This window comes from Musa acuminata, chromosome BXJ1-4 (assembly GCF_036884655.1).
Source record: "Musa acuminata AAA Group cultivar baxijiao chromosome BXJ1-4, Cavendish_Baxijiao_AAA, whole genome shotgun sequence".
Taxonomy (NCBI): Eukaryota; Viridiplantae; Streptophyta; class Magnoliopsida; order Zingiberales; family Musaceae; genus Musa; species Musa acuminata.
The window spans coordinates 44,731,025-44,752,067 of NC_088330.1; the positions used below are offsets into that span (position 1 = coordinate 44,731,025).

The window sequence follows — 21,043 nt, forward strand, 5'->3', positions numbered from 1 at the left end:
TTGCTTTTCGAAGCGTACGTTTGCGCTTGTTTGTTTTGTTACTAATAATTATACTTTCAAGCCTGCATGACCATGGAAATCTCATGCCTGGGTTGGAGCTACGCTGCATTCTGATGCGAGCTAGCGGTTGGCAAATTCATTTGGGATAACCCTCCCTCGTCTTGTGTGGGATTAACGTACGTACGTGATCTTCTTATAGTGCGTGATCGAGTTGCAGCGTCAAATTTATTTGCGACCAACATGCTGCATCATGCAGGTCTCCAATTTCTCCGCAGAGAAAAAGCCCGTTAATTACATCATATCATTTCAAGTCCTCTTCGAATAATATCCGCAGTGAGCTCCGAGTTTTTCTCGGACGAGCGTATGCCATTTGCTTATGTTCGTTTAGCATCGGCGGAGCGTGATACAACTTCACCTGAAAGAGCACGCAGGTCTTCCAGACATGGAACTTGTATCGTTACCTAGAACTTGTATGCTCACTAAGGCTCGATATACTGTTGTAATAATGCTATATGTACGGTTTCTTTCCCTTTTTACTTTCTTGTCTACCATTTATAATATATAGCAGCTAACGTTGTGATCGATGTTGGATACCGAGGAAATCATGTTTCTTTGGATTATTATTATTATTATTATTATTATTATTATTATTATTATTATTATTATTATTATTATTATTATTATTATTATTATTATTATTATTATTTTGTTTATGAATTTAGTGGGTCAACAAGTTAGCAAGAAACTGGCAATTCCGAATTATATTGAGACAAGACAAAACGAAGATGGTTAAGTTGCTAAGTGGGATGAATCCAAGCAGCTGCTGGCCCTTATCCTAAGCTGTTGCAACTTTGTGTTTGCAGTTTTGCTCGTCTCTTGACCACATTTCAGGCAATTGCGGTCTGTCACACGATGATCTAATCTTTCAAGGAAATGTCAGTCTGTGGGGGAAATCTTCCCTTTTTTACCTTTTGTGGATACAGGGGAAGAAGAGAGACGTAAAGATGTCCGGTCAAAGACTTTCACACTTGGAAGGAACTTGATATTTTTGATCAAAACCGCAAGCGATGGAAGAAGAATATGCAGCCGCCAGTCGTTGGCCATATGGTTGCCGAACAGAGTAGTTTAACGGTTCCCCACATCATTTCGGGGGCTCATCTGTCTGTCACTCGGGAGGTATATATCCATTAAATCTCTAATCGCTAGCTACTATATTTTGGCATTTACGACAACAATTCACCTCGGGGGATTGCACTGATTAAATTGAAGTCAAACCAGAGTGGGGTTGTCGAAGGAAAAAGAAAGAAAGAAAAAAACTATGGTTGGACGGTCCCCGTCTGTTCTCAAGGATCGGGCTTTGGTTACTTAATTTCTCCTCCTTTATTTGAAGTTAAAAGGAAGCAAGAATGACACATTATCAAAACATGGACAGCAGCTTCTCATCTATTCTGCCTCCTATGCTTGGAAAGCAAGTAAATTAAATTAATAAATAAACTAATAATTTGGTCATCAGAGAATAGCAACAAGTTTCATACGTAAAACAACCCCACCAAACCACCACTCTTCATGGCCGCTCGCGCCCTCAACCTCCGTCCCTTTCTCCAACAACTCCCCCATTACGGGTTCTTTGCACACTACAAAGGCAGGAGGATCAATAACCCAAATGTTAAGCGATGGTAGGTGGTCGATAGCAACCTTGACACCAGAACTGGTCTGGTCTGGTCTCCTATTACAGTCCCGGGGAACGCCTCTTCTTCTACCGTGCTCTCTCGATACGACTCCTGGTTGTCCCGAGAGGAACCAGCCCAGCATTTGGTGATCGACCGATCGGTACCAGATTTCATTTTATTTTGGAGTTACTATGCAGCTCCACATATCGCCCAGCATGAGGCACGTCACAGTGTTCCCGGGGAAGGGGGTGAGGGAATTCATCAAATTTAAGGTTACATCCCGGAGGCTTTCATACAAGATGGTCATCTACTCCCTTCTCTTCATGACGTTCTTGCTCAGGTTCATCTTTGTATTGACGGCAATGGATACCATCGAGGGAGAGACCCAGTGCTCTTCTTTAGGTAGCGTCATTGATCTTGCTGATGATGCTCCTCTCATCTCTTCTTTCTTAATTCTCTGCCTTACGTATTACAATGAGATGGTAAGTAATGTAGTGTTTTTATTTTTTTTTATTTTTGGACATGGCTGGATATATATATATATATATATATATATATATATATATATATATATATATATATATATATATATATATATATATATATATATATATCACGTATTGGTCCTTTCGTAATGACGCTCTACTGAGTCGTAAAAGTTTCTTGTCATTGGCTAGATAAGCCCTTAAACCTTTCATCTTCATTGAAGTTCCTATTATTATACTTGTGTCATATACTTGTTGTCATTATGCTCTATAATTGGCTCTTGTCATTGTTTAGATAAGTCCTCAAACCTTTCATCTTGAAGTTCCTATTATTATACTTTTGTTATATACTTGTCATCATTATGCCATATAATTGGCTGTGCATATCGTCGGTGCCAGTGCCTTGGTTATGTGCGAGGCGCATAGGAAACAACGAATGCCGTCATCGTGACAACTGTATATATATATATATATATATATATATATATATATATATATATATAGAGAGAGAGAGAGAGAGAGAGAGAGAGAGAGATGTGGAAATGCTGTATTAGTGCTTTTTGACAACTGCTTTTCTATCGATCGGATTCAGAAGACACTGACCTACGTTTGTTCAGTGAGGACTTGCAAAATGCAACAGCCAATTGCATTGCGCATTGCTAGATGAATGACCTAAAGATGATGTTCTCAGCTATTTATTTAGTTCTTTACCATATACAGTTGGTGAAATGAGAAAACAGAAAAAGGAAAAGGAATAAGATATATTATAAGATCAGTTAAACAATATTCCCGAACAAAGTTAGATAACTCGATGGAGTAATAAGCTAGAAACTTGGAGAGTTGAAATGTTGGTTGGTGTAATGATCTTCATACTCCAGCAAATTAATCCGTAGGAATATAATGAACATGTTTAGCTTATATTCCTAAAAAGTTAGAATGTGTGCTAATCAAAGGCAGTAAAAAAAAAAAAAAATCAATTTGTTCATGTCTAACTTTCAGAGCAGTTGGACAGGCGGCAGATGGGGACCTGTGATTCATCACACCACCAACTAAAGATCACGATTTACTGAACAAGGTAGCTGCCCTGTCATAAGCTGAATCTGTAGCATGCATCCAATCTAAAAGACGTCCGTTCGACCAAAAGAAGAACCAAGGCAAAAAAACAAAAAAAGGCAAGTACCGTGATTAGATTAGGCTCCTCGTTTCCCCTGTGGATGATGAACGGTGGGGGGTGAAGAGGACACGGCAGCTGAAAAGGCTGGTTCGGTATATTTGGAGTTATAAATCGATGCGGTGGTATAAAGCGAATGATGAACTGTTGTTTCAAGTGTCGCCCGGATTCCGGATTTACTTTAGCCTTCTTCTTTCCACCTATGCAAAAAGAAGAAGAGACAATAAAACAAAAATAAGCTAATTTTTTCTCGTGTTATCTCCCTTAGAATACTTGTCCTCCATGTACTCTGATTGTTGGCTGTCTCAGGATGCATAGGCAAGAGATTGGGTCCAAGAATGTGGAGGCGGCCGGACTCAGCCTCAGTGGTACGCTTCGGTTGCCTTGAAACGAACTTAGCTTTAATTTCAAGCATCCGACACTAAACAAATGAATAGACAAAGAACCTGACTGCTCGTAAAAACAAAAAATTGACAACCACATGGTCTCGCAGACTGTTCCAGAGGAGATTTATCGGGTGTTGGAAGGAGCCGAGCCGGACGAACCGACGGCTGGGTCGGATGTACCGCAGACGTTGGAGGAATTCATTGAAGAGATGAAGAGCGACAGAACCGATGCCAAAACGTTTGCCTTGCGGCTCAGAGCAATGGTGGGTGCTGCTTGCCCAAGAGCAATGTTTGGGACTTGGAGTGTTGACCGCCACCGTTGACCGTTGCCTGCAGGTCTCGATGTTGGACCAAAAGACGAGGGTGGCCAAGATACAGGAGTACCTGTACCGCCACGTGGCGTCCAGCAGCATCCCCAAGCCGCTCCATTGCCTGGCCCTCCGGCTGGCCCAGGAGCACTCCACCAACGTCGGGGCCCGTCATCAGCTGCCGGCCCCGGAGCGGGTCCCTGCCCTGGTGGACCCCGAGCTGTACCACTTCGTCCTAGCCTCCGACAACGTGCTCGCCGCCGCGGTGGTGGCCGCCTCCCTCGTGGCCAACGCCCTCCTCCCGGGCTCGGTGGTGCTGCACGTGATCACGGACCGCAAGACATACGCGCCCATGCAGGCCTGGTTCTCGCTGCACCCGCTGGCCCCCGCGGTCGTGGAGGTGAAGGCGCTGCACCACTTCGACTGGTTCACCAGGGGGAGGGTCCCGGTGATGGAGGCCATGGAGAAGGACCGGGCTGCTCGGTCGCACTTCCGGGGAGGATCCTCGGCGATCGTCGCAAACGTTAGCGAGAAACCCATCATCGTGGCGGCCAAGCTGCAGGCTTTGAGCCCCAAGTATCACTCTGTCATGAACCATATAAGAATCCATCTGCCTGAGGTGAGCTTTAGCAGAGTTTTGAGTTTGAGATGAGGTGTCATTACATATTACATTACATGCTTCTCATGCTGAGTTCTGCCCGAGATGGAGCAACCTTTGACGATTGGCATTCCCGGCATACTGCAGTTGTTTCCTAGCCTTAACAAGGTCGTGTTTCTCGATGATGACGTCGTCGTCCAAGCCGATCTTTCGCCATTATGGGACATTGATCTACAAGGCAAAGTAAATGGCGCGGTGGAGACATGCAGGGGCGCGGATAAATTTGTGATGTCAAAGAGATTGAAGCACTATTTGAACTTCTCTCATCCGCTAATATCTAAAAATTTCCAACCGGATGAGTGTGCTTGGGCATATGGCATGAATGTCTTCGATCTAGAGGCGTGGAGGAAGACCAACATCAGTGTCACTTATTACCACTGGCTACAGATGGTACGTTTACAAGTTGTCAAAGCATCCAGCAGTTGCTGCTGTGAGTTAATTTTTTGTTATTTCCTGTCTTGGCCTCATCCCTTACCCTGTTTTCTCTTCCTCTTCATCCCACATAGAACTTGGAATCAGATTTGAGTCTTTGGCAGTTGGGGACTCTACCTCCAGGCTTAATAGCCTTCCATGGTCATGTCCATGTCATTGATCCTTACTGGCACATGTTGGGTCTTGGCTACCAAGAAAATACTACGGTGGAGGATGCAGAGAAAGCAGCTGTGATTCATTTCAACGGCAGAGCTAAGCCTTGGTTGGACATAGCATTCCCAGAAATCAGACCTCTGTGGGCCAAGTACCTGAATTTGTCGGACAAGTTAATCAGAGCTTGTAACATCAGAGCTTAACGGGGATGGACCTGGCGAAACTATCACTGCAATGACCGCAAGGAATCGAGCATGAGGAAGGGCAAAATTTGTTCGATGCGCTCAGAGACTTGCAAGCTGATGTAGGAAGCCAAGCAAGTGTAATAGTCAGAGTCCTGCATGCCTCCTTTTTCCTCGTCTAGGAAAGATTTTGGGGATCTGTCGATACGATTCTGGATCATGAATGAATGATGCATTTATTGTTTTCATGAGTTTGTGTCCGAAAGGAATAAAGAGAAATGTCAGGGGGTCTTAATACCATCATTTGAACTATGGGCGAGAAGGAACCTACAATTGTTCTCTTGTACATTGAACCAACCTGGACGATGCCTGCCACTCTCGGATCTCCGTCTCTTGGGTGGTAAGTGAACTTGCCACCGAATTGTTCTCTTGTTTTCCAACATGATCGCTTCCTTATCGCACGGACGGAGATGGCGAACTCGAGCGGGATGCGTGTCTGTGCATATGCTGAAGTTGCAAGCCCTTTCTCTCTCCCATCATCGTCTTTCTTGACCGACGGAGCCAATTGCTGAGGCTTTTGTAGCACGATGCAAGTCGCCGCTCAAGGCATCACTATTTAACTGTGTAACTTTTCCTAATATTTATTGCTTGCAACTCATTTGGTTTTGCTAACCAATCAAGTTTATCCTCTTCTGTTTCCTAAGAGACAGTCCATCGAGACCACTGCTCCCAGGAACGGATGCCATCGTTTCAAATAGATTGCATCGTTCGAAACGTATAAACTAGATCGCTGATATCACGCGGGTTGATATCGTGATAACGTGATGCAGCGCAGAACCTATTTCAGAATACATCAGATCAGGAGGTAATTCCCAACATGAGGAATAATTTATGTGGATTTTTATTTTCCCCAAGAAAATAAACCAACTTTCATTACCCTTCTTCCATCGGAAGGCTATCAAAAAAAAGGTCGAGTACGGCAGGGTGGAAGCTTCAGCTCCCCACATACTGTGTAGTTCGCTAAATTATAGGAAGCGTATCAAGTGATTAGATAAGACATGATAGGCTACATTAAATTGACTGCCCATCTTGTTACATTTTCAGAGGAAGAAATGACATGCTACAAGGGATGCGTCGATCCAGTTTTATCAAGTGTGATCAGCGTTTTACGTTCCAAAATTATGATGTTAAGTTATATTAATCAGTATGATTCCATCTAGAAGCTTTCGAGTCATTAGATAAGACATGATATGAATTTTATGCCAACAAGAGCAGAGCTAAATAAAACTCATCCACACATGCATCCAAGGAGTTTGAAGCTGCTAGCTAATAATATAGGGAAGGCACTTAATTGTTGCCTCATGCCATTCTTCATGTGTTGGAGAGTACCAGAGTCGCAGGAGCGAAGAGGTTCAACTGTAGACGACTTAATTATGTGTACCTGAAGAGGGTGGCTTGCTGCGGGGATTGCACGCGTTTAAATTGAACCACTGGGTCAGCATGACATCAACGGTGAACTGTAGTTTCCTCCTTGGTATACCAATTTCCGTTCGACCCTGAAGCCACAATTGTTTTCCCTGCAAAGCGTTTCCATGAGACCACTATTTGGATTCGCGGTCTTAGCTATCCTGTAAAACTGGTGTACATCAACATTGATTCAGTGCAGGAGCTGTCATCAGTGCGCTCGGAGGCCCGATCAATGGGCGGGAGGCTCTGTATGTGTGGGCCCGATGGAAACACGGGAGACGCCCTCCACTTGGATGCGTGATTACTAAAATTAAGCAACGCCAGGTGGCTCAGTCAATCCAAATGAGTAGGATTAGGTTTCCAAACTTTGAGCTTCCAAGTTAAGTAGGGTGGGTATGGATTTCGATTTGGATTTGCATGGCTGGCTGACGAGAGGTGTAGTTTCCTCTCCGAAACCTGGGCCACGCATCTACTGCCTTCGATGGAATCAACAAAGCTTCACGTTTTCAGAGGGGAAAGGTGATCGAGACACCGAGTAGTGGGTGTGTCCATCAGTCGTAGATAGCTAGCGACTTTTACCGAGTACGATTCCCACCCATCAACGGAAGCGTCCAAAATAAAAAAGAAGAATCATGGCCCCCCTCCCAACCCAACAAAGACATCGACAAAAGAAAACAGAAGAAAGCATTATTCTGACATTTCGACAGCCAACGGAACGCAAACACAACCCTTTTCTAATATCAACAAGGTTTGGCGGTGAATCCACGTCGTTGCTGCTAGGATGAGACACTAGCGTGACTTGGCCACACAGAAAAAAGCCAAGAGAGAGAGAGAGAGAGAGAGAGATGAGCTTTATCTTCACAAAAGTTGCCGACGTTCTTAAATTCTACTGCAAACGTAGGATTATACCATGAGGCATTCATGTGATCCATGGTGTTGAAACAGGCCGCCTCCTCATCCTCTCGAGGAAGGAACTCTTCTCTGTCGTAACTCACAGCAGTCTTATATCCACCTGACCCGCCCCATGAACGACTCCCTATTCCTTCTCCAATGTGTACTGCTCCTCCTCCCACTGACCGTCCTCACCTCAACCCGCCTCTCCGTTGCAGGAGCCACCGAGTCCACGTCTCAGCTCCACAGCATAGAGCTCCTCCTGAACCTAAGAGATCGCTGGAAGGAGTCCATACAAAGGGAGGCAAGCCTGGGCTACCACACTATCATCTCCTGTGTTCTCTGCTTCATCGCTGCCTCTGTTTCGAGTGCAGGAGGTGTCAGTGGCGGTTCTTTGTTCCTCCCCATCCTCAATCTGGTGGCCGGACTAGACCTGAAGGTAGCCACCACTTACTCGGCTTTCATGGTCACAGGGGGTTCCTTAGCCAATGTTCTGTACAACGTCATCCTCACTAACCATGGCCCGGAAGCAGCCAAAAAGCCTTTGATCAATTATGACATTGCCCTCCTCTCGCAACCCAGTATGCTGGCAGGGGTCAGCCTGGGGGTCATCTGTAACATCATGTTCCCGGAGTGGCTCATTGTCGTCCTATTTGCCGTCTTCCTTGCATGCTCGACTTACAGGACATGCAAGGCTGGGCTTAGGTGCTGGAACGCTGAGACCCAAGAGATGGAACGAAGTGATGGTTGCGGATGGGAGGGGAATGGAGGTGCAGAGGGTGCGAATGAAGGCGTGGAAGAGGCTCTCCTGGGCGGTGCGCCCGAGGGCAGGATGATGAGGTTCCCTTGGGAGGATACGGTGGTTTTGGCGATGGTGTGGGCCTTATTTTTCCTTCTGCATCTTCTCATAGGAGGCAAGCATGGCAAGGTAAGTTTATACCTGAACATAGAAAATCTTAAAAAAAAAAAAAAAAAAAAATTAATAATCAAATATTATGATTATGTATCTTTTGATATCATTCATAATATTTTTTAAAAATATTTTATATATGATCATGAATTTTATAAAATAAGTCATAAGTCTAACAAATACAATTATACTCCGTTAAATCAAATTAGTAATCTGAGTCATAATAATTATATGTCATCAATGTCAAACTCTTCTCTGTATATCATAATATTAGTAGTATTTTTTAATATAATACTAACCCATATAATAATATCATCACATCAATCATAATATATATATATAATTTTAATTATATAAATAAAAAATATCAATTATAATAATTATTTAAATATATATATCACCATATGTTTTATAGGTTGCTCATGAGCTCAATCATGAAAGCATGGGATGTAAGGCCTTAGGAAATGAATTAGCAATCAATATAGTAGAATTCAAATTTTCAAATTAACATTGTTCAACTATTTCTCTAACTATAAAATACTTAGATTTGCTAAAATACTTGCTATTTTTAGAAAAAAATTTACTGTGATATGTCATAAAGTATCGTTAGCAACTTAGCAATCGAATCTAACTACACCAAGTGCAAGATAAAATTTTACAGTTATAAATCTTGATTAGTGGCCTCAAAGCATACTATGATATCAGTTTCTATTTTTGATAATATAATTTATATTATATTATTCTTAAAAATTTTCCCTCGAGATAATATAAATATAAATCATAAAATATATTTCTTACTATCAAGGTAATTTATAAAATCAGTATATGAAAATCTTATCATTTTAAACTGATATAATCTCTTGTATGTGAGTATATAATACTTCATCTTTTACTGACATCTTATTATTTTATTGGTAGCCTTCAAATGTTTCATTTATGAGTAACTCTAATATCCACCTAGTATTTCTTATTGTAAAATTGATATTTGGTTTGGTATAAACTTAAATATATAATAGATTTCAAATTGCATATTCATAAGAAATATTTTTATTTGATTCTTTTCCAAGTTAATCTTAGGACACTAGTTTTAACTAAAATTTTCACCTATGATAATGTATATTATTAGCTAAACAAAGTTAAATACTAAATCTCTTTAATACTCGATTAATATATCCTTTCTGAGATAGTTTTAATAATATTTGAGATATCTTCATAAATATCTTAATGCCAATAACATAAGTTATCTCATTTATATCAATCATTTTAAAATTTTTGATAAGAAACATCATCCACAAATAGTACAATAAATTTGTTCTCGTTGATATTCAAATATAAATATTGATCAATAATATATTTTTTTAACTCTAAAGGAAGTAATGATATTATGAAAATTATTAACTATAACCTTATTTAAGGTTACAAATGATTTTTCTAAGTTTGCAAGCCAAAATTTTCTTTCATTTCTCTACGATTCCTTTAGGTTGTTTCATGTAAAATTTTCACCTAGATCCTCATTCGAAAAACTTATTTTTACATTTATATGATATAACTTAATATCATAATAGGCTACTAATATCATGATGATTGTTAACGAGTTTATTTAAGAACTAAAAAAATATCTCGTTATAGTTCATGTCTTTTTTATGAATAAAATATTTGATCATAAGTCTGATTTTATATCATTCAATATTATTTTTTTAAATTATGTTCAGTCTTAAGATTAATTTATAATAGACTCTTTTATAATTATTAGATAATTTAATGATTATCAGACATCATTTTGGTTCATTAATTTTGACTTTTCTTTTATTACATTATATCATTTTTTTAAATCATCACTTCTCATTGCTTATGAAAATAATAAGGGATTATTTTGATTCTTGTTTGATTTTTTTATACATATCATATAATAATAAAAATGATTAGCTTCTTTTCTCTTTAAAATCTTCTAAAAAATATGGATTATGATTATTCTACAAGATTATAATTGTTATCTTGTTATTTATCCTCATCAATTTGTTTAATTAATTTTGTCATCATCTGAGATTCAATGGTATTAAGAATATCACAGACCTTTCTTATTTTAATCTTAATTCTTTTATATACTAGTCAACTCATTTAAGTTTTATTTATATTGTAATGAACTTTAAATGAGATAAACTAAGAACGAAGAGAATTAAAAATAAATTGCATGAGAAAGACTTACCATGTCTATTTTTTTTTTAACATTATAGCTTTGTTAGTTAATTTTTTAATTTTTTTAATAAAGATTAAATCATTAATATAATCTCTATTTCATCTTTGGATAAAATATTAATATATTTAATGTTCACACAAGATTTTACAATTATAAAAGATTGATATCTTCTTTTATAGAATAGTATTACTATCCTTGAGTATACAACCTTTAACTATAAGAATATTTAAAATAATTGAATTCTACTTTATCACATAATTATTCTAAATAGATAATTCTTAAGAATGATCTAAATCTCCTAATTATGAATGTCATTATGAATATTATGCTTATTAATATCATTTAAGACTAATTTTATAATATAATTTTATAAATTTATTAGTTCAAACCACTTTAGCAACTATAAGATTAATATAAGAATATAAAATATATTTTAAATGTCATGTAAATGATAAAATATTTGTTATAATTTATATTCCAAAAGCTTATCATTTTATATCACTTTGATGACTACAAGTCATATAAAACTTAAGAAAATTAATTATAAATAATATTTAATAATTTTTCTTCAATATGTTCCTATACAAGTAGTTCAATATTAATAAAATAATAATCATAATAATAATTAAATATTAATTAATATAAAAACTCATATGATAATTATAATCATGATAAAACATAAATCATATCTTTATATAAAAATAAATATTATTTTATAAATTTTTAATATGAATATGAATAACCACATAAATATTCAAAATTAATAATTAAAATTTAAATATTACAATAAAATAATAAAAAAATACCAATATTTCATATGAGAAAATTATAAAAGAAAATAATAATTTATAGGGTTTTCTAAAATTTTGTATGGAACCTTAAATTAGACTAGTTAACCTTCTTTAATTGGAAAAGTCTAAAATTGAGTTACCCAAAATGAGCTCATAGATTTGAGTCAAACATTAACTCAATTAGATCAGTCAAAATTAGAGTTGACTGAAGTCAAAATTAGTCAAAATCAAGATTCGATCAAAATAAAATTTGACTAAGGCCAAAATCGATTAAAAATTAAACTCTTACCAAATTAGGTCTAAATCAATCGATGTTGGACTCAAATCCTATCATTGTAGGTAATAGCAATGCCAACCAACATAATAACGGCATCACAACATTTCAAATATAGATCTAAATATAAAATACATATGATATACTTTTATGATCTAAAATATTTAGATTTCAAAGATAACTCATATACTGATTGTTAGCATAAAAACTATTATTATACTATTATATGAAAAATTTTAATACTATAAATTAAAATCAAATAATCATAGATCAAATATTATGAGTGTGTACCTTTCGTTATCATTCTAAATACCTATTTTTTAATCTGCAAAAGCATCGTTATCCGATTTGAAAGAAATAACAATATCGATCTATAAAGAGAACTAGATTTGTCTTCTCAATTCTTCCTATTTTTCATGTGATCACTATGAGCAATGGAATAGGAACTAAGAGAGATTAAGAATATATTTATAATCTCAATTTCTGATGTTTTATCTATCGAATATCCTATCCTTTTACATGCAAGAGTAGAGGATCTAGATAGTAATTAAAAAAAAATTTATCAAAATCATCTCCTAAATAATTCTATAATAAGTGAACTTTATTTTTATTGATCAATAATCATAATCATAATTTAATTATATTTATATTGATCTAATTGGTACCATTCTTGTGGCCATAGTCTCTTCATCGTAGAAGTTGTGGGATGAGGCCAAAGGCAAAAAAAAAAAGAAAAAGTAAACAAACAAATTCAATGATCATCTCATTCCTCTGTTTTTAGCTTTGGGCGCCTGATTAGCTGAGCCTGAATGAGCCTAGTAAGACAAGTACGGTGACCATATAAAACAAGTAAAAATGATCACGTCGAAAGGGTGTAGGTCTTCGTTCTCGCACTGGGACAGACGTCGACAGCGTGAAGCTGACTCAGATGTTAATTAGTAACCTATAGATATAAAATGCTTTTTTTTTGTTTTTGTTTTTGGTGATGAATGATTTGAATCTATAAAGTACCACCAGTGCTTACTTTCTTGTATTCTATAAAATAGAAAGCTGCTTCTTTTGATTACCAGGTAAATGATGAGCATATACAAAGCTTCAAAGAACTCTCAGTCCTTGGCTCATCCTATATTTTATAGACATAAGTTGCACACTTTGTGAACTTCGATTGTTCTTCTCAGGGTGCAATGAACTTAAAACCATGTGGAGTTGCCTATTGGTCGATCACATTTTCTCAGGTTCCTCTGTCAATTGCTTTCACGTTATATGTTCTGTATGAGAAAAATAAGAAGAAGAAGAAGAAGAATTGTCGTCAGCAAGAAGAAGGCGAGGTGAGTCGACTGGACTGGCATGGATCTAATTTGGGAATCGACTCGTCCACGGATCATCTAACGAGTTCGCAGCCTATTTTATCCCAGGACAAAGCAGGAACAGGGATGGCGGCACTTCCCATGTTTGTCTTTCCATCGGCGGCACTATCAGCAGGGGCTTTGAGTGGCCTCTTTGGCATTGGTGGAGGATTGCTCCTGAACCCCGTGCTTCTTCAGATTGGGATAGCTCCTCAGGTGAGACTTGTTTTCTGGACTTTTCCCGGTCTAAGCAAACCAGTGGCTTTAAAAACGTGGCAGCTAAAGCTACGTCCTGAAGGATTCTCTTAAAAGCTAAGTAGAATCATGCAGAAGATTCTTTTTGGGTATCTTTTTTATACCAGCGGCAATTGAGGACTTTTATCTGATTTTTGCTTAAGGAAAATGCAACTTTATTTGCCATTCCAAGTTACAAGTAGTAGCCCAAGGCATAAACGGATACTTCAGCTATGAGTTTGAAATATACACACGTTTCTATGTTTTATCGTCACCGGACGAGTGTTGTTGGATTGTCCGCTAACACACTCCCTGGCTCTTTTGGTAGACTGCAGCAGCAACGAGCACTTTCATGGTGATGTTCTCGGCCTCGATGACCGCCCTTCAGTATGTAATCCTGGGCATGACGGGAATCGGTCGAGCTTCGGTTTACGCAGCGCTGTGCTTCGTAGCTTCAGCTACTGGATTGGTGGTCATGAAAAGAATCATAGTGAAGTCAGGCGGCAGAGTGTCTCTTACCGTGTTCACAGTCACTGCGGTGATGTCACTCAGCACCATCACCGTAGTTTGCTATGGCACGGCCGATGTATGGAAAGAGTACACGAGCGGAAAGTACATGGGCTTCAGACCACCATGCTAGGTTTGCACAGACCTCGGCTCTGCTAATTACCATGTTAAACCCAAACTTTGAGCAGTACTGTCCTGGGTTTAAGCTCTTTTCTTTAGCACCCTGGGTTTTTTTCTTTTTTTTTACACTTGTTTCATAATAAAGAAGGTTAATAAGCTCGAAAACTTCAAATATTAAAAAAAAAAGAAAAGAATCAAACACGAGTGTGTTGATTAATTAATTACAAGGAAAATTTGTTCATTTTCTCTGTGGAACTCAAGTCACCGAATCTTTGGGAGATTGCAGATTAAAGTTAATCGAGCATGCATGCACATTTTAACTGCAAAATTGTGAAAATAAATGCATCGGTGACATATGATAAAGGAGACTATTCAGCAACCGGAAGGATAATAGATGCAATGGTACAGAAGAACAGTGTACCGTATTCTATCTAATCAACACCTTCAAATAGTCATCGTCCTTTGATTACGATCCAAAATCTAATCGAATTAGTACAACTTTCTAGTCGTACCATCATAGGAGACACAAATAATCATAAGAATACGGTATGAGATCTTTATCAGATACACCCCCCTGACGAAGGATCATTATCGAATCCGTCATCTCTTTGATGCTAGTAGATCTGTGACAAGTTCAGGTTTGATTCGAGTTCCTGATGCAGCCACATCGACTAAAATTCAAATGAGTAACAGACGCATGAACGGAGCCTATAGCCGAACCTGTAGGGCCGACGCTAGAAGCAATAGCGGCTGCAACCAACAGTGTGGAGATCACCACCGTCCTTGAGGAAGATAGCAGCATCGATCCTGGTCGTCCATTCGTCTGCAGATCCGACGGCCCTCCGCATTAATCCGTGTGCTCCTACGTCATTGGACTCGCATCCCCCGTCGGTGCGCTATATAAATGTGCGCTGGTCGAACCATCCGTTCGCTCTCACTAGATCGAGTGCGTTCTCTCTCTTTGTCCGATTCGAGTTTTGAAGAGCGATGGCGGGAAGAGGGAAGACGTTAGCCTCGGGTGCGGCGAAGAAGGGGACGTCGAGGAGTAGCAAGGCTGGCCTCCAGTTCCCGGTTGGCCGGATTGCGCGGTTCTTGAAGGCCGGCAAGTACGCCGAGCGAGTCGGCGCCGGTGCCCCCGTCTACCTCGCCGCCGTTCTCGAGTATCTTGCTGCTGAGGTTTGTGTCTCTTTGGATCTGTCTTTCTTCTATTCTCATATGGCCATATTGATCTCCCATCCATCTATATCGTCACACGGGTGGTATGCAACAAAAAAGAAAAAAAAAAAAAAAAGGGGGAAAGATTGGGATCAATTTACGTTTCTTTTTATTTTCTTCGGTGACTTTAAGGTCGGTAACCCACTGTGTTTAGATTTGTTTTTTGCAATTCGTTGAATTAAACAAGATTCTTTTTTTAATAATTCGTTTTCGAGAAAATTAGGATGTTTGTCGAGTGTAGTGTTTTTTAAAATTTTTCCATAAGTGTAGCTGATTTTTCGTTATTTTTCCACAAGTGTAGTTTTTTTTTTTTCCCCACAAGACGAAGACCGATACTTTTTTTTCCCTCTCTTTTTTGTGTTTTCTTTTGAGCATTAGTTGCTGACACTTTTGGAACTCTTTGTTTGACATGCATATATGAAATCTCTCTTTCTTTACGTCCAATTACTTTGCGCAAGCAACTTTGGGTTACTGTCTTTTCTTCTATACTCATTCTTTTGTTGTAAGGAGTTGGTTAATTAGCAATCACCGAGTGCATGTGGATGGTGGTGGGCATGTTTAGGTGTTGGAGCTGGCGGGCAATGCAGCGCGGGACAATAAGAAGACTCGGATCGTGCCCCGCCACATCCAGTTGGCGGTGCGGAACGACGACGAGCTGACGAAGCTGCTGGGCTCCGTCACCATCGCCAGCGGCGGCGTGATGCCCAACATCCACAATCTGCTACTCCCCAAGAAGACCTCCAAGCACTCCGCCGCCGGCGATGACGAGAGCTAAGCCTCGTTGCTGGAAGATTTCTAAAAAAGGAAAAAGGGGCGGCTGCCGGCCTGCTCCGTCACGGTGACCGATCAACGACGTGCTCTCTCTAATTAAGTGTCTTACTCTCAGAAGATCTCTCAGAAGATGATTGCTTAGGAATCGGGTAGCGGCTTGGAGCGGGAAATACCGTGTACATAGCGGCGTGCCGATGTCTGATTTCACTTGCTTTGTACGTCCAAGGTGTTGTGTGCTCCACAAAAATGGTCGGATTCCTGAATGTGTCGGATTAGTTAGTCAGGCCACATCGTGATGTCTGCCTGCTTTGACGCAATGCTCGATGAGACCGGGATGATTCCGCAGGCGAATCGCTGATGCTGTTTAACAGAGGGCAGCTTGGTTTGGATCGGAAGCGGAGCACCGTTTACCTGGCGGAGGAACAGCTTACGCGTCCATCGTCTCGTGCCAGGAGACACATGCATGTTAATGATCGCTGACGTGCAGTAACATCGAAGAATGGGTTTTCTGCACCTTACGATGAGGGATTATGCCTGACTCGAACCTTAATCATATGTTTGTTTTCCCACTCATACACACAAAAAAAAAATGATGCGGATCACTGCGTGTGTCGAGGTGAAGAAGATTCATGCGGCGGCGGCGACTTCGGTCGCCCGAATGCAAAAGCAGCGGGCGACGAATGTCATGCGGAATAGCTCGACGTGCTTCGTCTGCGTTCAGAAGTCGGCTAACGATTACAGGCCGAATAAACAAAATTACTTGGAATTTGTTTTTTATTGTTTAATATATTGTCTTCCAAGATGAATCTCGGGTTTGTTGCAAATCTAGAATTGGAGAAGTCCACCAATGTTGCTCCACCCTCGACAGTAAATGTACTATCGACTGAGGCTCCGGTGGCACAACACGTCACGAATGACAGTGAACGCTTGACCCATTCAAGTCTGGATACACTGTATGGAAATGGTGCAGCTGAAATCGTAAGTAGGTGCGAAGCAAGTAAAGATGAATAAATAAAGCAAGCAATAGGCTTGCCCGATTGGTCTTTATCCTGTCGCACACTTTGGGCAACCATCCGTTCAACCCGATCTTGTCGTTGTTGATCATCGCATGGGGACGAACCATAGCAGGCAAGCAGGCAAGGCATCAAATAGTTGACCGTGTCTTCTATTCGATTCCATCGTCGACCTCTTTTCGTTATAGCAAATAATATATAGTTTTATCTAAAAAAAAAGAAAGAAAAGAATCCTTCTAGGCGTCTGGAATGCAATGGCTTTCAGAATGGGACATATTCATTCGACTTTTCTGTCCGGCATTTTATCAAGTATTGGGCTGAAAAGGATTGATTGTTTACCATCCATCCCCTCTCCGGCCACCGAACACGGCAAATGCTTATTCGACAAATTTGAGGCTATGTGGTGATTGAGTTCAACAAAGATGAATTGCGCGGCAATCACCTCGATCTCTGATGTTTCATAAATCTGTTTTATCAACTGTGGGAGATTTCAAACTGAAAAAAAGAAAGATGATGATATGTACAAGGCAGATCTTGAAGAAGGCCGCCGTTATTAATTATGTATGTATGTACATGGCGGGCGAAGCTTTAGAAAATGAAGGCCGCCGGAGCAAAAGCGGGAACAACCGCAGCCACCGCATACTGCCTGAAACACATCACACACGGAAATCTTAGTCCGAACAGTAAATACTCGTTATGCAGAGTTTTATGGATGGTGCCATGCATCACAGCATAAAATATGACACACGTTATAATGCATTATAACAATAATATGGACCATCACAAATATTCCATGGATGATGATGATCCACAAGTCAGCAGTCACACTGTGCTATAACATACTGAGATTTAGACGCCGGTCACCGTCTTTTGCAAGTGCCTAGTTATTTTTTTCACTTCAGTGATAGGTAACATGATTTCAGTCAGTATGTAATGCCGTTTATAAATCGAAAATCGTTTAACCTCTCATTCTCAAGAGATAATGAATACTAACTACTTCTTCTTCTTCTTCTTCTTCTTCTTCTTCTTCTTCTTCTTCTTCTTCTTCTTCTTCTTCTTCCCCTCTGAGAAGATAACCTATAATGAAAAAAATGCTGACGAAGATATGTATAAAAGACCCAACCAATAGTAACGTAAATTGTTTTTCGTTCAAATAAATGAGAATGGGGGACGCAATTTAATTCTGTAATAAAGATCGGACAGAGACCCAACAACCTCTCTTCCTTCAACCGTAGGTGTGATTGCCCACCTTCCTTTCCCTGCTGGTCTGTCTCCCACCTTGAATTTAGGAAAATTTTGCAGAGAATCTAACCATTTATTCTCTTATATATTTTCTATTTAACCAATTAGGATAGATATCCTTTGGTCCACTCGGTGGAGGCTACGTTATCTACTAACCGAGAAAGCGGACACACACACACACACACAGGAAGAGAAGGCGTCTTGCATGTATGAACTGTGATGAGAGAGGAAGAAAACAAAAAATCTACAACTTCGAAGAAGCTACCCACTGCAATTAGATTCTATGGGGAATGGGAAACGTTGTCTTCCTACGCCGAGAGAGAGAGAGAGAGAGCTGATTGATTACCCATGGTCGTCCTTGAAGGGGCGCGGAACAAACCTACGCGTCGCTTGGGCTTTCGCCTTCCGCGGTCCGCCGCCACCCTTGGGCACCGCCTTATCCCCCATCAGCGCCGCGTCCTCTGAGATCACGACCAACGACGGCCGCCACGCCGACGCCCTCCTCCGGCGCTTGCCCTCGCACTCCTTGGCTGCCGGCGCCTCCTTATCCGGCCGTATGGCTCGCCGGCCGCAGGGGAATTCCAGTAACCTCATATCGCCCTCTGTCGAGGAAATTGCGTATTCCACCGTGGATCCTTTCTCGCTTGGCCGATGAGTATGAATAGGGACCTCCTCGTTGGATTTATATTGACCAAACGACCCAACCCTTTGGATGACTGTGAGTTGACATCGACGTCGGTCGGGCCACCCTTTGGATCATGAAATTTCATGGGGACGGATTGTTTTTGTTTGTAATCAGCACCTGAGATCCGCGAGGGTCCGATTCTCGACCGTCGGGTAATGACGTCTGGTTTCTTTGGAATCAATCGATGGTGGGTGGGGTAGGAGGCGTAGGTCTCAGCGAGTGATGGATGGTGAGCCATTCCGCTTAGCATGTACATCCATCCACGCACGCACACAGCAAGGAATCCGATGCATCCGATCAGGTTTCCCCTTTCCGTTTAGGACAGCCACTCCATGCGCACAAAACCAAGAGCCGCACACAGGAATAATCCGTGGAACGCCGGGTGGGGCATCCCCACCCGATCAAATTACCTCAATTTCCCATCGCTGCGCAGCCGACATGTTGGTGCCATGTCCCAATTCCATCCCCAGCACACTCACGGATGAAGTAGAGCCTGTGTGTACGGGGAGCAATTCCAGAGTCGCCAGGGTGGATGGATAAGGACGAGGATATTATAAGCCAAGCATCTGGTCATTATTAATTGGTTATCTGCCACGACCATTTCGAGGCCCACGCGATCAGAAAGCTGTGTCGTCACACCAGGTTCCACACCCCCACGGGTTACGCAGGTCCATTCAACACCTTTGGAATGATAAAATTGTACTGGGACAACAGAGGCCAAGTGAGACGGTGTGTGGTCTACCGCCTCTTTCCCTGTCGATCAAGTACCTTTTTTATTGGCAATCTAAGACGTCTGATCACAAGTTTGGTAAATGTGAGGAGACGTGTAGAGAAGCAAGAGCACGGTTTTAATTGGGGATTTGGAAGAGGGTCACGTTGAGAGAAGTGTGTGGTTTGAACGTTTGACTACAATCTGATGACTGTTTAACACTTCCTTTTATCTTTGAGTTTGTGCGGGAAATGATGGTGGCACGACGTATACCATTCTTTAAATCTATTGTTACACTGAGGCCATCAGCTCAGTTCGATTTGGTTCTGTGCCTAAAATGTAAGTCTTTGCTCAGAAAAACTAACGTGGAGAATCTTGTAAAGAGCTAGCGTAAGGTGTGAGGGTAGAGCGTCACTATCGAGAGCTGGCCTACAGGGAGTATGTGTGAGGTGCCATCTTTGTGAACTAGCGTGAAGAACTGTCGTGAAAAGTTGACATGAGACGTGGGCGCAGAGAGCCACGATAGAGAGCTGGAGTAGAGAACTATTGTGAGGAGTTGGCGTGAGGTTCGGGGGTAGAGAGCCGTCATCGAGAGATGGCCTGCAAGGTGTTGGCATGAGGCGCGGACAAAGAGAGTTGGCGTGGCAAGCTTTGATAGGAACCAGGCAGGGTTAAGTAGGTGAGTCCTACTCAACCAAAAGTAGCTAAAAAAAATCTTGTGAGATTATAATAAATCTCACATAATCATCTTTATCCTATAAATAAGAGTTGCTAAGGTTTATATTTAGGCATCATAGTCGTCGCCCCCTTTTTACTGAGTCGATTATCCCATTTGTAGGAAGCAGCCCCTAGGGCTAGGGTTTGGAGCCCTATATAAGCATGTAGCTTCTATCTCTTTTAGAATAAGATCTATCCACAATTGTAGTCATTTGGTCGACTTCTAGGAGGGTGGAACCCCTATAGCGTTCCAAGGGTTGATCTCCCTCAAAGATCAATCTACATATAATTCCTCTGGGGTTGTATCATCTGGTATCAGAGCAGCGATCTTACTGCTTTTCCTGCCACGCCTGCCGCCCACCACTAGCCAAGAAATTCTCACAATTGCTCTTAATGTCATCATCTCCACTATCATCTTCTACTGTAGATCAAATTAATCTATTATTGTCACCTCCAATTGTATTAGATATATGATATTCTTCTATCACCAATATCTTTTACTGCTGTAA

General features: G+C 40.6%; 4 protein-coding genes across 5 annotated transcripts; 3 read left to right on the forward strand and 1 right to left on the reverse strand.

Moving 5' to 3' along the window:
* The first annotated feature begins 1,683 nt into the window (after positions 1-1,683).
* LOC103982083 (probable galacturonosyltransferase 12) lies at positions 1,684-5,693 on the forward strand. The gene is made up of 6 exons (XM_009398890.3): positions 1,684-2,072; positions 3,636-3,694; positions 3,820-3,975; positions 4,049-4,639; positions 4,766-5,068; positions 5,185-5,693. Exons 1-6 carry the CDS (start codon positions 1,862-1,864, stop codon positions 5,464-5,466), a joined length of 1,602 nt encoding a protein of 533 aa, XP_009397165.2. The 5' UTR covers positions 1,684-1,861; the 3' UTR covers positions 5,467-5,693.
* Positions 5,694-7,797: 2,104 nt separating this feature from the next.
* On the forward strand, positions 7,798-14,280 carry LOC135671958 (sulfite exporter TauE/SafE family protein 5-like). Of its 2 annotated transcripts, none has more exons than XM_065180405.1 (4): positions 7,798-8,731; positions 13,154-13,303; positions 13,376-13,537; positions 13,884-14,280. In XM_065180405.1, exons 1-4 carry the CDS (start codon positions 7,937-7,939, stop codon positions 14,193-14,195), a joined length of 1,419 nt encoding a protein of 472 aa, XP_065036477.1. In that variant the 5' UTR covers positions 7,798-7,936; the 3' UTR covers positions 14,196-14,280. The 2 variants fall into 2 exon arrangements, with proteins under 2 accessions (XP_065036477.1, XP_065036479.1); XM_065180407.1 differs by having other exon boundaries at positions 7,800-8,731; positions 13,391-13,537.
* Positions 14,281-15,108: 828 nt separating this feature from the next.
* LOC135671959 (probable histone H2A.2) lies at positions 15,109-16,425 on the forward strand. Its single transcript, XM_065180408.1, has 2 exons — positions 15,109-15,358; positions 15,960-16,425. Exons 1-2 carry the CDS (start codon positions 15,170-15,172, stop codon positions 16,170-16,172), a joined length of 402 nt encoding a protein of 133 aa, XP_065036480.1. The 5' UTR covers positions 15,109-15,169; the 3' UTR covers positions 16,173-16,425.
* A 1,183-nt stretch (positions 16,426-17,608) lies between these two features.
* LOC135671960 (uncharacterized) lies at positions 17,609-19,099 on the reverse strand. The gene is made up of 2 exons (XM_065180409.1): positions 18,770-19,099; positions 17,609-17,827 (listed from the first exon to the last, which is right to left on the reverse strand). The coding sequence occupies exons 1-2, from the start codon at positions 19,015-19,017 to the stop codon at positions 17,770-17,772; spliced, it is 306 nt and encodes a 101-aa protein (XP_065036481.1). The 5' UTR covers positions 19,018-19,099; the 3' UTR covers positions 17,609-17,769.
* Between the last annotated feature and the right edge of the window lie 1,944 nt (positions 19,100-21,043).